At 43.4% G+C, this 15,757-nt stretch overlaps 1 protein-coding gene across 3 annotated transcripts in view; it reads right to left on the bottom strand.

Moving 5' to 3' along the window:
- The window catches only part of C2CD2 (C2 calcium dependent domain containing 2), a 65,850-nt gene that overhangs the window by 25,329 nt on the left and 24,764 nt on the right, over positions 1-15,757 (bottom strand). For all 3 annotated transcript variants that reach the window (XM_073577208.1, XM_073577207.1, XM_073577209.1), the window contains 6 exons: positions 14,472-14,570; positions 3,250-3,369; positions 2,752-2,859; positions 2,477-2,593; positions 2,094-2,211; positions 1,903-2,005 (listed from right to left, as the gene is read on the bottom strand). In XM_073577208.1, the coding sequence (XP_073433309.1) occupies positions 1,903-2,005; positions 2,094-2,211; positions 2,477-2,593; positions 2,752-2,859; positions 3,250-3,369; positions 14,472-14,570 (665 nt within the window). The remainder of the gene's footprint in view (positions 1-1,902; positions 2,006-2,093; positions 2,212-2,476; positions 2,594-2,751; positions 2,860-3,249; positions 3,370-14,471; positions 14,571-15,757) is intronic.

Raw genomic sequence — 15,757 nt, 5'->3', positions numbered from 1 at the left:
TATAATATACCATAAACCCTCACATCTGGGCTGTATAATATACCGTACACCCTCACATCAGGGCTGTATAATATACCCTACAGCCTCACATCAGGGCTGTATAATATACCGTATACCCTCACATCAGGGCTGTATAATATACCGTACACCCTCACATCAGGGCTGTATAATATACCCTACAGCCTCACATCAGGGCTGTATAATATACCGTATACCCTCACATCAGGGCTGTATAATATACCGTATACCCTCACATCAGGGCTGTATAATATACCGTACACCCTCACATCAGGGCTGGATAATATACCGTACACCCTCACATCAGGGCTGGATAATATACCGTACACCCTCACATCAGGGCTGTATAATATACCGTATACCCTCACATCTGGGCTGTATAATATACCGTATACCCTCACATCAGGGCTGTATAATATACCGTATACCCTCACATCAGGGCTGTATAATATACCGTACACCCTCACATCAGGGCTGTATAATATACCATATACCCTCACATCAGGGCTGTATAATATACCGTACACCCTCACATCAGGGCTGTATAATATACCGTATACCCTCACATCAGGGCTGTTTAATATACCATAAACCCTCACATCAGGGCTATATAATATACCGTATACCCTCACATCAGGGCTGTATAATATACCGTATACCCTCACATCAGGGCTGTATAATATACCGTATACCCTCACATCAGGGCTGTATAATATACCGTACACCCTCACATCAGGGCTGTATAATATACCGTACACCCTCACATCAGGGCTATATAATATACCGTATACCCTCACATCAGGGCTGTATAATATACCGTACACCCTCGCATCAGGGCTGTATAATATACCATATACCCTCACATCAGGGCTGTATAATATACCGTACACCCTCGCATCAGGGCTGTTTAATATACTGTATACCCTCACATCAGGGCTGTATAATATACCGTATACCCTCACATCTGGGCTGTATAATATACCGTATACCCACACATCAGGGCTGTATAATATACCGTATACCCTCACATCAGGGCTGTATAATATACCGTATACCCTCACATCTGGGCTGTATAATATACCGTATACCCTCACATCTGGGCTGTATAATATACCGTATACCCACACATCAGGGCTGTATAATATACCGTATACCCTCACATCAGGGCTGTATAATATACCGTACACCCTCACATCTGGGCTGTATAATATACCGTATACCCTCACATCAGGGCTGTATAATATATTGTACCCTCACATCAGGGCTGTATAATATATTGTACCCTCACATCAGGTATACTCTCGGTCTTCACCACTGACTCTGTCCCCACAGGTCACTTGCCTGAGATAGGATCAGCACACTCCTCTCCTGAAATACTCTGCGCTGCCACTTTAGAGGATCTGACTTAGCAATGAGAAGGTTCTAGGTGAACATGGGATGGTCTGGAGCGTAATGAGGAGCTTAGACGGAGGGGAAGTGTCTGCTCCTGGAATGTCAGCAATGCCACAAAAGTCTGTTTGCAGGAGGTGGCACTCATTGTCTGGTGAGACTGTTCTTCGCGTCTTGCTCCACATTCATTGACACCTATCAGGGCACTGTATACAATCAGCGGAGCCCGGCACCAGGCGTGCACGTAGGGAGAGTGCCAGTGGTACAGCCGGCTGAAGTAATAAATTCTAAACTACAATGTAACAAGTTTGTTTTTTTCAAATCTCCTGTGTCTCCACGGTAACAGACTACAAACAAACCCTGTGTAGTCAGATCCTGCAGACTCACTAAACTTCACAAATATTCTACATATTAAACATATTGGAAAATTTATCATAATGACGTCTCAGCGATTTGTGAAGCCAATGCTATATAGGAAATCCCCGAAATACTTACAAAAGAAATTCATCGTCCCAGCTGGGGCTCGCGCTCTGCTCTACGGCCGCAGTGGTGAACCTCTGGACGGGGTCATTGAGCTGCGCCAAGCATGTCACCATCCCTGTCAACGGGAGCATAAAGGATATATATTCACTATAAGGTGCCCAGGGGCCCAAATATGTGAGGCCCCATTGAAGGGTAAAAATTACCTGAGGTCTCGACATTTCCCGTCAGCACCGCTTTGATATTGCGCACTTGAAGCTTCAGCTCATGAGCTCGCGGGGGTTTCGGAGGACAGATTACTGGAGAATGGACGCCAGGAAGGTTCTATAAATTAAAAGGAATGTGGTAAATTATATCATACATGGTTGGAGATCTGGTGTGTCAGATTGTACGCACTGGTGGAAAAAAAATCTAAAATATGTCAGTTTGTGGGCGTTTCCTATAAAAGTCTAGCCTGCCCCTGCTTAATACATCCCACCCCTGCTTAGCAAACCCCGCCCCTGCTTATCTTACGTCTCAATGTTGAAGGGTGTATTAGGTCACCCCTCTGTAGGAATGAAGGCCTGCGTTAGGTGGGTTTTTTAGATACCTGGTATTCCTTCATGTCTGCAGGCTTGCCGCACAGGTCTACTTGAGGTCGGACACAACCCATGAGGTTCTTCAATATGTCCTCCAGAGTTTCCCTGATTGCACTCGATCCGGGGGTCTGCAAACCCGACACAGAGCTCAGACGTAGGGACGTACAGGTTAACAATCCCCAGGTTTATCCATTTTTTTTTTCATTTTTCACATTCCAAATCTGAACTTGTTTTTAGGGAAACAGCCAACATGGAGGAGATAAAACAACACAACTTACTGACTGACCTCCAGCTTAGTTTTTGGTTGAACCTGAAGATCGAGATCACAGAAGTTTCCCATGGACCACGTGACCTGAACGTCCTTTCCTGCGCTTTCTTTTATCCGAAGTTCCAACTGGAAAGTGAGAAAGGAGACGGATCAAGAAACTACTACTATACTGTATGTAGGGTATCAAGACTTCTGCTTCCTGTCAATGCATGGAAACAAGGAAGCATTACACACAAAAGATGAGCACGGGAGACTGACACCCGGCTTCTTCAAGGGGCTGCCTCATAAAGGCTACTCAAATCCGAACGTCCACATTCACTGACAGCAAGCAGAGATCAGGGATCTTGAATAACGTAAAGCATACTTGAAAGATACTTCCCATTGAAAAAAAGGACCTATGTAGTGATTAAAATCTACATGGAGGGAAGAAAATAATTTGGTTGGTGGGATTCACTGGTAATGGGAATAATCCCCCCTTGACCAACAGATATAGGACTGGTCCCAGTACAGACTTACGTTTATATGTAGTGGTGTGATGCGGACACTGTACACCTGGCATCCTGAGTTGGCTGGAAGGGTCCGGGTAACCCGCACGGCAAATTGTAGATAGTCACCCACCACTCTGCAGCATACAACCTGAAAGCAAAGCATAGACAGGTTACTGGGATATCATGGTACATCTATCATATGGATTTATACAGCCACCACTAGGGGGAGCTCACTACATACAGATTTATACAGTCACCACTAGAAGGAGCTCACTACATACAGATTTATACAGTCACCACTAGGGGGAGCTCACTACATACAGATTTATACAGCCACCACTAGAGGGAGCTCACTACATACAGATTTATACAGTCATCACTAGAGGGAGCTCACTACATACAGATTTATACAGTCACCACTAGGGGGAGATCACTATATACAGATTTATACAGTCACTACTAGAGGGAGCTCACTACATACAGAGCTATACAGCCACCACTAGGGGGAGCTCCCTGTATACAGATTATACAGCCACCACTAGAGGGAGTTCACTACTTACAGATTTATATAGTCACCACTAGAGGGAGCTCACTACATACAGATTATACAGCCACCACTAGAGGGCGCTCACTACATACAGATCTATACAGCCACCACTAGGGGGAGCTCTGTTATGAATGGGTCACCGAGGAGGATGCAGGAACAGGCTAAGCCACCAGGAAACCAGAGAGGTTGGTAACTGAGCGGATTGCAGACCCCTGATCCTATCAATACAACTAGCAGTAGCCGTGGAGCGTTCCTACGAAGCCCTAGACGCCTCGGTAAAGCCGGAGAACTAAGCCTAAAGCCAGAAAGGTGAAATCTAAACTCCCACGGAGCAGATCCCCAAAGGAATAGATAGCCCCCAAACATATATTGTCGGTGAGACAAGATGAAGCACAAACACAGGCAGAAAAATAGAATGAGCAAATGGTGGGGTCCAAGCTGTCTAGATAGGACAGGACTGAAAAGACACTGTCTGCAATCACGCAAAAACCCTGAAAAATCCAACACATCTGATATACAAAAAACCTGAGGCCACACGACCTCACCCCCACTATATCAGAACTCTGGTGTAAACTGGGAGCAAAGCAAAGAGATACCAATATAACAGGGGACTGAACAAACAGACACAAGCTGCAACATATGGAGTGGGGCCCAGCGCTGCCCCAGCAGAGAGTACGCTGAACCCCAGCAGCAAAGCAGAAAGCAAACAAAGGTACAACCAAATTAGATGCAAAGGATTAGCAAAATAATCACTTAACTGAACATGCAGATCAGGCAGGAGACAGAGGAACTCCAAAAGCACAAGGACAAAAAATCACCAGCAACCACCAAGGGCAGTCTGCTCAATTATATGCTCCCAGCCAGTAATCCCAGGTTCCCAATTATCATCGTCAGGTGGGGAACTTCCATCAACCTGGCCAGCTCCACTACTCCCAGTAACCACCAGAGGTAGCAGAGGAAGCCCCGGCTCAGTAGTCCGAGCAAGGGAACTCACAACAGAGCTCACTACATACAGATTATACAGTCACCACTAGGGGGAGCTCACTACATACAGATTTATACAGCCACCACTAGGGGGAGCTCACTACATACAGATTTATACAGCCACCACTAGGGGGAGCTCACTACATACAGATTCATACAGCCACCACTAGGGGGAGCTCACTACATACAGATCTATACAGCCACCACTAGAGAGAGCTCACTACATACAGATCTATACAGCCTCCACTAGGGGGCGCTCACTACATACAGATTTATACAGTCACCACAAGGGGGAGCTCACTACATACAGATTTGTACAGCCACCACTAGGGGGAGCTCACTACATACAGATTATACAGCTATCGATGAGGCAGAAGGATGAGGAGACCAGATTTGAGGCCCTGCTCTCCATGGACTAAGCATATTTCTCCACAATCATACACGATGTGGCTTATTCCTTTATTATTCATGATCTTTGGTGAACGCTGACAGTACACTGCATCTGTGTATTTCCCTGTGGGCGCACATTCACAGAGATGACACATGTTACAGGGGTCACATGACTGAAAAGTGACGGCCTGCAGTCAAAGCTCAGAGAGGTCATGAGAATGTTTTTCTGTTTGCTTTTTATTTTATGATTTCTCCTTGTGTTTCAACAGTCTTTCGTTGTGGAGTATCTACCATAGAAGATGGGTGTGTTATTAGTATAGAGTCTGTGCTGAGAGAGGTAAAGGACACTGCTATAATTATAAATTTATAAATCCATGTAGTGAGCTCCCTCTGGTGGTGGCTGTATAAATCTGTATGTAGTGAGCTCCCCCTAGTGGTGGCTGTATAAATCTGTATGTAGTGAGCTCCTTCTAGTGGTGACTGTATAAATCTGCATTTAGTGAGCTCCCCCTAGTGGTGGCTGTATAGATCTGTATGTGGTGTGCTCCCTCTAGTGGTGGCTGTATAGATCTGTATGCAGTGAGCTCCCTCTAGTGGTGGCTATATAGATCTGTATGTAGTGTGCACCCTCTAGTGGTGGCTGTATAGATCTGTATGTAGTGTGCTCCACCTAGTGGTAGCTGCATAGATCTGTATGTAGTGTGCTCCCCCTAGTGGTGGCTGTATAGATCTGTATGTAGTGTGCTCCCTCTAGTGGTGGCTGTATAGATCTGTATGTAGTGAGCTCCCCCTAGTGGTGGCTGTATAGATCTGTATGTAGTGAGCTCCCCCTAGTGGCGGCTGTATAGATCTGTATGTAGTGAGCTCCCTCTAGTGGCAGCTGTATAGATCTCTATGTAGTGTGCTCCCTCTAGTGGTGGCTGTGTAAATCCACGAACCACTAGTGAGCTCCCCCTAGTGGTGGCTGCAGGAAAACAAAATCTTTTCATTTATCAAGTCAGAAAAAAATAGACATCCCCTAAATATGTGAAATTCAAAGATTAGTTTGTGAACCCTACAGAGGACAGAGTCTGAAGTGACTGCATACATTTGGATGGGGAGGTCAAAATAAATAATTTTATAGCCAACTGGTAACGATCGTTTATTGCCATTAAAGCTTATGCAGACTTGTGCAACTTTTTTTTTTTGCATTACTTCAAAGGATCGAAAGAGTAAAAAATAGGCAGCTTTGCTAACAAAAATTTCCTACCGTTTTGTGCACACAGCCCCTATCAAGGGGTCCTTCTACCTGCAGCTCCAGGGGACCGCAATGGGGGCTGCTTTTGCGCCCGCCTATGCCGGTCTTTTCCTGGGGCTGTGGGAGAGAGACCTCTTTTTGTCAGACGAGGAGGAGTCAATGTGCCGCCTCCCCTTTTGGACACGGTACATTGATGACATTTTCTTCGTCTGGCAGGGCACGCCCGTCGACCTTGAGCAGCTTGTTGCCCGTCTCAACAGCAACGACCGTAATATACATTTGACTTTTGCATATAGTGCTGACACTTTGGATTTTTTGGAAGTGACGGTCAGGAGGGACCCCTCTGGGGTGTTGCAGATGGATATTTTTAGGAAGACAACTGCAACCAACTCATTGCTTCATGCAACATCTGGACATCCAGAGCATGTGATCAAAGCTGTTCCTGTCGGACAATTTTTGCGACTTCGCCGCATCTGCTCCACCGATGAGGACTTCTTTCGTAGGGCTAATGAACTTCAACAACGTTTTTTGTCGCGTGGCTATAGTCGTAGATCAGTTAAAAAGGCATTTAATAGGGCTAAACACGCTTCTAGACAGGATCTCCTGTATAGATCTGAAGTATCTTCAACATCTACTAAGGATCAGGTAGTTAGATTTGTGACTACTTATAATTCAAGATCCGGTTTAGCTTGCGAGGCCCTACAGGGGGCATGGCCGATTCTCCGCATTGACCCAATCATTTGTAAATTCATCACAGAGAAACCATCCCTATCTTTCCGTCGTGCGAGAAATTTAAAAGATCCTTTAGTCTCAAGCCATTATGTTGGTATAAGAAAAATCCAATGAACATAGTGGATGGAGAAAAGAGAAAGTTTATAATGGACACAGCCACAATCTCACATAGCCACCACAATTAGGGACAATGGAAGACCAACTGTAGTAGACTCACAATCAAAAGACAAATTCAGTCATAAGGTCAAAAAACAGATAAAAACAACTTTATTAGTATATAAAAACTTGTACACAGACAAACATGCACAGAATAGGGCTAGAAGATGGAGAATGGTCATTGCAACCACACACAGGAGGCCCAAGGTAGGTATATCACAAGGGAGTTTAAATAAACATTTTAGTACTGTAAACATATCACATCACTCATAATATCATGCCTAATGGCAATATATTACAGGGTACCAAATCAGGCAAATATGCCAAGACCAAAAACTGGGTCACATCCAACAAACAGGTTAATACCACTGGTAACACACCAAATAGTGAAAGTATACAGGTACCTTGTAAATAAGAGAGCGACCTTCCCGGACAGACCTACCAACCCCGACGCGCGTTTCGGCGTACCTTCATTATGTTGGTAGCCAACCATCTACTTTCTTGGATGGTTTTACTCCTAGGGTGGGTTGTACTCCATGTGGTCATTGTGTTGCCTGCCCTAACATCATTCGCAGTAACTCGTTCCACACTTCGGATGGGAGCAAATCCTTCTCCATCAGACAACGGATCACATGTACCACTCGATATGTGATTTATTATGCGACATGTCCCTGTGATTTAATTTATATTGGCCTAACCACGCGCCAACTTAAGGTACGTGTGAGAGAACATGTGTTGGGGATACAGGCGGCACATGGCCACATGGATTCTTCCACCCTTAGGACTATTTCAAGGATTATCACGAATGTGACTCTTCTCTACTGAAAGTGAGAGGTATTGAGGCGATGAACATTGATATTAGGGGTGGTGGTTTATCAAAGAGATTGGGTCAATTAGAGTCCAGGTGGATATGGAGACTTAAGACAGTCCACCCTGACGGCCTTAATGAGTGTCTCTCGTTCGCCCCATTTCTATAATCACCTGTAAGCTGCTGTCATAATAGTGACATTGACAATTTTGCTTTTAACTTTAGTGATTTTCCTATTTGATGCCATGGTTCTGCTGTGACGCCTCTTTCTACTTCGTGGGATATTTTCTTTCATCTACCCTAAAGAATGAATATCAAAGGCCTTTATTATGTCCTTGGACCGCGTTTTGTGAAGGGGAGCATGGATTTAGGATGATATCACCTTTCGTGATGGACTGTCCTCTTATTAGTTTGTTATGTGTCATTATGCATTCTATCTAGGATTGGTTGTGGGGTAATTCAGGGTATTCTGATATCGGGATTTTTCTGTGTGATCCTGTTATGACGGTTTTTTATATATGAGCCTTAAATATTGCTATTACAAATTTGCATAACATATTTTTGTTATATATGCTTGTTATGACTTCTCTATATATATGTGTCCATTCCATGGCTTATATATGTAATGGATTCTGTATTTAGGTATGGATAATGAATTTTTGCATATAGGCTATTACAATTTCTTTATACTAGTTTCCCTCTCTGCCCTGAAATATAATGTCTCTATACGTGTTATCTGCTCCTACTGCTTATAACAATTGTCCCGTTTATTACATATGCGCTGTATATGTTAAATATTTTGCCATTTATTCTGCTCATTTAGTTTTGGCGCTGTTATCCTGCTTTTATATATACCCCCTTTGTTATTTCTTTTTCCCATATGTTTGCCCTCCTCCAAGATGGCCACGGTGCTTGTTTTCTCTTTCTGCGCATGCGTGAACCAGCGCGACTTCCTGCTCCGCCTCCCCCTGGTCTTTGTCTGGCGTCTGACATCACGGGGCCCCGTGCAGCTGTCGGCGGTCACGGTTGTCTGTGTTCTCCCACGCTATTGGCCTGTTATTTTTTATGGCGTTCACATTAGTTCTTTGACACGCCCCCTGAGGAAGGAACTATATGCGAAACGCGCGTCGGGGTTTGCAGCCCTGTGTTAACCCGTTCTGGTATGTGCTTGAGCTATTACTGTTTATGAGTCCCTTAGGATTTCTGTATGTTTATTAGGACACAGTTTTTGGGTTAGTCAGCTGGGCTTTTTCCCTTACTTTTGCTGCTGGCCACCTACTGTTTAAAATATTTAACCCCTGTTTTCCTGGGTCCTCTTTTGTTAACTCTTACTTATTACTCTGCACAACCTGACTGCTATATACCATATGATGTAGGCGCACTGTGCTCCTACACGCTGCCACTTTCTTTTGCTGTCACTATTGTATGTATTTATTGCCAAATTTTACCTGTGGTCTCGAATAAAGATTTATATTTTAACTAGCTGAAGAGCCCGGCGCTGCCCGGGCATAGTAACTAACTGTGGTTAGTTATAGAAAATTATAATTATCCTCCATCCCATAGTCCCGTGCCCATATACCCATCATACATATCAACGATGCCATAGGCCCGTGCCCATATACCCATATCCTTGGAGGAAACAGATGTTCGTGTATGTCATGAAATGCCTTGAGTTGAGGCGCCATGACTTTTTTTCCTTTTCAGATTATTTTGTTTGCATAAGTTTACACACCCTTGAACTAAATTATCCTGAGAATGAGAAATTGCTGCGTTTCCTGCCTAGGATGTTACTCTGCGGTCCAGGATTTCCTGACAGGAGATTCTTGGCACGGTTTGCTCAGAGTATAATTAACATATGTGTGAATACAGCGTGGAGACTGACACTAGGGTAGAACATTAGAGGAGAGGTAGCAGGGTGTTTAGCACCTCTCGCACATACGGAAACCTGATTAAGAAAATATAGTTTTTAAAAAAGTCTAAAAAAAAGACATTTGAAAAATTGCAAATTATTGCAAACTCAGTTAAACTTAGGCTATGTTCAGACATTGCGTTTTTTTCAGCATTTTTTTCATTATTTTTTTATGCAAATTTTCAGCTCCGTTTTACAGTAGCAGCAAAGTCTATGAGACTTCAGAAACCTCACACACCCCCCTTGGTTTTTTTTTGTCCTCAGTATTTCGTACAATACCTTGGTTTTTGCAGACTGCAGCAGGTCACTTTGTTCAGCGTTTTTTTTTGTTTTCAGTGTTTTTCACCCATTAGAAGCAACGGGTTTTGCAAAAAGCGCTGAAAAAAACGCTGCAATAATCAGGTTTCGCTGCATCTTTTGGGTCAAAACCTGATGAAGTAGAAACAGATTTTTTTTTTTTTTGCACTAAAGTTTATCAGCTTGCACAAGAGAGTAAAACACTGCAAAAAAAAAAAGCAACAAAACCGCAGCAAAAAAAAAAAAAAAAGAAACAAAAGCTAAGCAAAACCTGCTTCTTTTGAGGTAAGTTTCTTACTGCTAAGAGAGCGGGTGTTGCAATGTGTGAACGTCGCCTTAATGTGCAATAAAAGGAAAAAACAGCTGTGGCCTAAAAAAAACAAACCATGAAAAAAAACAAGCAAAAAAATAAACCCAGAAATGACCTAAAAACCTGATAAAAAATACATAAAACAAAATTCTAAAATGAAAAAAAAATAAAAAAAAGACACTGGAATGACAAATTAGTAAAACAAAAGAGCAATTATGACCTAAGAAAAAGAAACAAAAACAGCACAAACACAGATAGATAGATAGATGTAGAAATACCTAATAGAAAATACATAAAAAACTCTATAACGAAAAAAGCACATTTGAAAAATTATTACAAAAAAAAAAAAGAAGTAAAGGGCAATTACGACCTAAAAATAAAGGTAAAAAAAAAAAAAAACCCCTACCAAAATAACTGAATAAATGAGTGTATAATAATGGGGGCGATGTCGGCCTGCGGTGGGAATGACCCGATATCAGGACAGTGTTAGCGGACTCTAGGGAGATAAATAAGTAAATGAACCTCTGTAATTAGGGTTAATAGGATTGGTGTCGCAGGATGTTCTGGCGCTGGAGTCTCCACATAATCCACTTACGAGGGTCTGATGAGAGAGGTTTTGTTTTCAGGGACAGATGGGCGATTAGCGCCTTGGTGGGGGCCCCGCGCTCTCCTGACGATGCGGATGTGGGCACCGTGCCCGGCACTCAGCACCATGGACTGGCATCACACAAGTCAGTACACCCCCGGCGGCTCATGACCAACACTCATCACACACTCAGAAACCTCTCTGAAATATCTCCACTTTTCTCCCCAATTAGAGACTATAGAAATCCCGGAACATTTGGAGTCCGTCCCTGGTGGGAAACATCAGTGATTTTCCGGAAATCCCCCGACCATTATCACCCTATCATACTAGGCACATCCCATAATAACAGGGTCTTATGGGATTGCTATGTAGGCAGTTTTCTTATAGTCCGTCATCCGTCTGCAGATGACCATGACATGTGGAATGACATTGATGGCGCCCCCTGTAGAAGGAGGTCCATTTTCCCGCCACTATGCACAGCATACACCAATGCTCAATATGGCGGATTCTCCACATGCTGCCACCTCCTGTCAGAGAACAGCCTGAGCCCACCTCCGTGTCGCTGACCCCATATGTGGCAGCTCCCGTTCTCCTGCAGCCACAGTGCCCCCTGATCTGTGATTTGGCGCAGCCATGTAGTAGGGACATATCCAATCACTCTAGGTTTGTGTGGTCTCTGTGTAAACCATTTTGCCATTTTTAGAAGTAATTACACCACCGTAATTTGACCCCAATAACAGAGCCATATCGTGCCTAAATAATACCATGATACACCGCTAAACAACAGGACCATACTAGAAACATTTGACAGTATCATATCAGTCACATAATACTGCCATACAGCGAACATGTAACAGCACCATACAGTGTCCACATAATACTGCCATACAGTGGACATGTCATAGTACCATAGTGTGTCCACATAATACTGCCCTACAGTGAACATTTAACAGTTCCATACAGTGTCCACATAATACTGCCATACAGTGGACATGTAACAGCACCATACAGTGTCCATATAATACTGCCATACAGTGGACATGTCATAGTACCATACAGTGTCCACATAATACTGCCACACAGTGGACATGTCATAGTACCATAGTGTCCACATAATACTGCCATACAGCGAACATGTAACTGTACCATACAGTGTCCATATAATACTGCCATACAGTGGACATGTAACAGCACCATACAGTGTACATATAATACTGCCCTACAGTGAACATTTAACAGTTCCATACAGTGTCCACATAATACTGCCATACAGTGGACATGTAACAGCACCATACAGTGTCCATATAATACTGCCATACAGTGGACATGTCATAGTACCATACAGTGTCCACATAATACTGCCATACAGTGAACATGTTCTGTACCATACAGTGTCCACATAATACTGCCATACAGTGGACATGTAGCAGCACCATACAGTGTCCATATAATACTGCCATACAGTGGACATGTCATAGTACCATACAGTGTCCACATAATACTGCCAAACAGTGGACATGTAACAGTTCCATACAGTGTCTACATAATGCTGCCATACAGTGGACATGTAACAGCACCATACAGTGTACATATAATACTGCCATACAGTGGACATGTCATAGTACCATACAGTGTCCACATAATACTGCCATACAGTGGACATGTAACAGCACCATACAGTGTACATATAATACTGCCATACAGTGGACATGTAGCAGCACTATACAGTGTCCATATAATACTGCCATACAGTGGATATGTCATAGTACCATACAGTGTCCACATAATACTGCCATACAGTGGACATGTAACAGTTCCATACAGTGTCTACATAATACTGCCATACAGTGGACATGTAACAGCACCATACAGTGTACATATAATACTGCCATACAGTGGACATGTAACAGTTCCATTCAATGTCCACATAATACTGCCATACAGTGGACATGTAACAGCACCATACAGTGTACATATAATACTGCCATACAGTGGACATGTAGCAGCACTATACAGTGTCCATATAATACTGCCATACAGTGGATATGTCATAGTACCATACAGTGTCCACATAATACTGCCATACAGTGGACATGTAACAGTTCCATACAGTGTCTACATAATGCTGCCATACAGTGGACATGTAACAGCACCATACAGTGTACATATAATACTGCCATACAGTGGACATGTCATAGTACCATACAGTGTCCACATAATACTGCCCTACAGTGAACATGTAACAGTTCCATACAGTGTCCACATAATACTCCCATACAGTGGACATGTCATAGTACCATACAGTGTCCACATAATACTGCCATACAGTGAACATGTTCTGTACCATACAGTGTCCACATAATACTGCCATACAGTGGACATGTAGCAGCACCATACAGTGTCCATATAATACTGCCATACAGTGGACATGTAACAGTTCCATACAGTGTCCATATAATACTGCCATACAGTGAACATGTAACAGCACCATACAGTGTCCATATAATACTGCCATACAGTGGACATGTAACAGCACCATACAGTGTCCACATAATACTGCCATACAGTGGACATGTAACAGCACCATACAGTGTCCACATAATACTGCCATACAGTGGATATGTAACAGTACCATACAGTGTCCACATAATACTGCCATACAGTGAACATGTAACAGCACCATACAGTGTCCATATAATACTGCCATACAGTGGACATGTAACAGCACCATACAGTGTCCACATAATACTGCCATACAGTGGACATGTAAAAGCACCATACAGTGTCCACATAATACTGCCATACAGTGGACATGTAACAGTACCATACAGTGTCCACATAATACTGCCATACAGTGGACATGTAACAGCACCATACAGTGTCCACATAATACTGCCATACAGTGAACATGTAACAGCACCATACAGTGTCCACATAATACTGCCATACAGTGGACATGTAACAGTACCATACAGTGTCCACATAATACTGCCATACAGTGGACATGTAACAGCACCATACAGTGTCCACATAATACTGCCATACAGTGAACATGTAACAGTACCATACAGTTCCTACATAATACTGCCATATAATGAATATGTAATGCAATGCTGTCATACATTTAAAACATCAATACATACAGTGCCCACATAATACGGTCATACAGTGAACATATAACACATAGCAGTATTATACAGTACCCCCATAATACTGCTGTATAGTGAGCACATGACAGTAGTTTACAGGGCCCATATAATGCTGCCATATAGTGACCATCTAATAGTGGTTTACCTTATCGTTATATGACTTCACGACGCTCCCCACTTGCTTCACAGACAGTTCTAGAGGCCGCTGTCCATTGTCATCTTCGAATGCCAGACGCAAGGATCCCTACAGGGAGACAAAATGACACAATCACCACCTGATGTCCGCACCTGACTAATGGCACTGTCACTACAGGATCCTTGTACACTGATCCCCCCATTGATCAGCTTTAATCTTTTGATGGAACGGCGCCACCACAGGGGAGATGAGGCATTACACATCGCCCAGTCACATCAATGGTTTCTGTAATGTACAGAGAGCGGCACTGTCACCTTACACGTGATTTCGGCGTTCTCGGCGGCGGTGTCTCTTCACGGTGAGGTCTTCAGGTTCTTTAAAACTTCATGATTACACAGTGAAAAGTTCATCGACTTTATAACACACTTTGTGCCTTAAATCAACGTAACAATATCCTGTATGTGACTGCTGAAGCTTCGGGCCCCCAATACATAATCTACCAGGTGCCCGTTGTAACACTTTTTAGAGGGTCCTTTGGGCCCATTCAGGCAGCGGGTTCTGGATATGACCTCTGTACCGCTCCAGCTATTGTAAAACTACAACTCCCAGCATGCCTGAGCAGCCGACATGAGGCCTTGGGCGATGTGCACACGTAGATTTAGGTCCTGCGGATTTTTCTGCGCGGATTTCGAAAAATCCGCAGGTAAATTCTCAGGTAAAAGACCTGCGGTTTACCTACGGATAAGGCCTGAATCACACTTCCATTTTTTCAAATCCGTCGTTTTACATTAAAAAACGGATCCGCCGTTTTTTTGGAGGATCCGTTTTTTTGTCCCATAGACTTCCATTAGCGGCTACCGCGGATCCGTCAAAAAAAGGATCCGTTTGCATCCGTTTGTGGGAAAACGGAAACGGATCCGTTTTCTCACACTTTGGCGGATGCAAAAAAACGGATGTGTGAAACAGGCAGCATGTCAATTCTTTGTGCGGATTCCGCTGCGGTTTATCACCTCTACAATGGAGAAGATGTGAAACCGCTGTGGAATCCGCACAAAGAATTGACATGCTGCGGATTAGAACCCGCAGAAAATCCGCGCGGAAAAATCTGCAGCATGTGCACAGCGTTTTTCAGTTTACCATTGAAAACAATAGTACTGTACACCGCAGCTAAATCTGCTGCAGAGCCTGAAATGCTGCGTGTGCACATTAACCCTTTCATGACCGGGTGATTTTTTTTTAAAAAAAATTCTTTCTTATTTTTACCTCCCTCTTCTTCCAAGAGCCCTAACTTTTTT

This window comes from Dendrobates tinctorius, unplaced genomic scaffold, assembly GCF_039654945.1.
Source record: "Dendrobates tinctorius isolate UK_male_01 unplaced genomic scaffold, ASM3965494v1 ptg000054l, whole genome shotgun sequence".
NCBI classification, from domain to species: Eukaryota; Metazoa; Chordata; class Amphibia; order Anura; family Dendrobatidae; genus Dendrobates; species Dendrobates tinctorius.
Note: the sequence above shows the minus strand (reverse complement) of the source record. Positions and strands in the feature narration are given on the sequence as shown.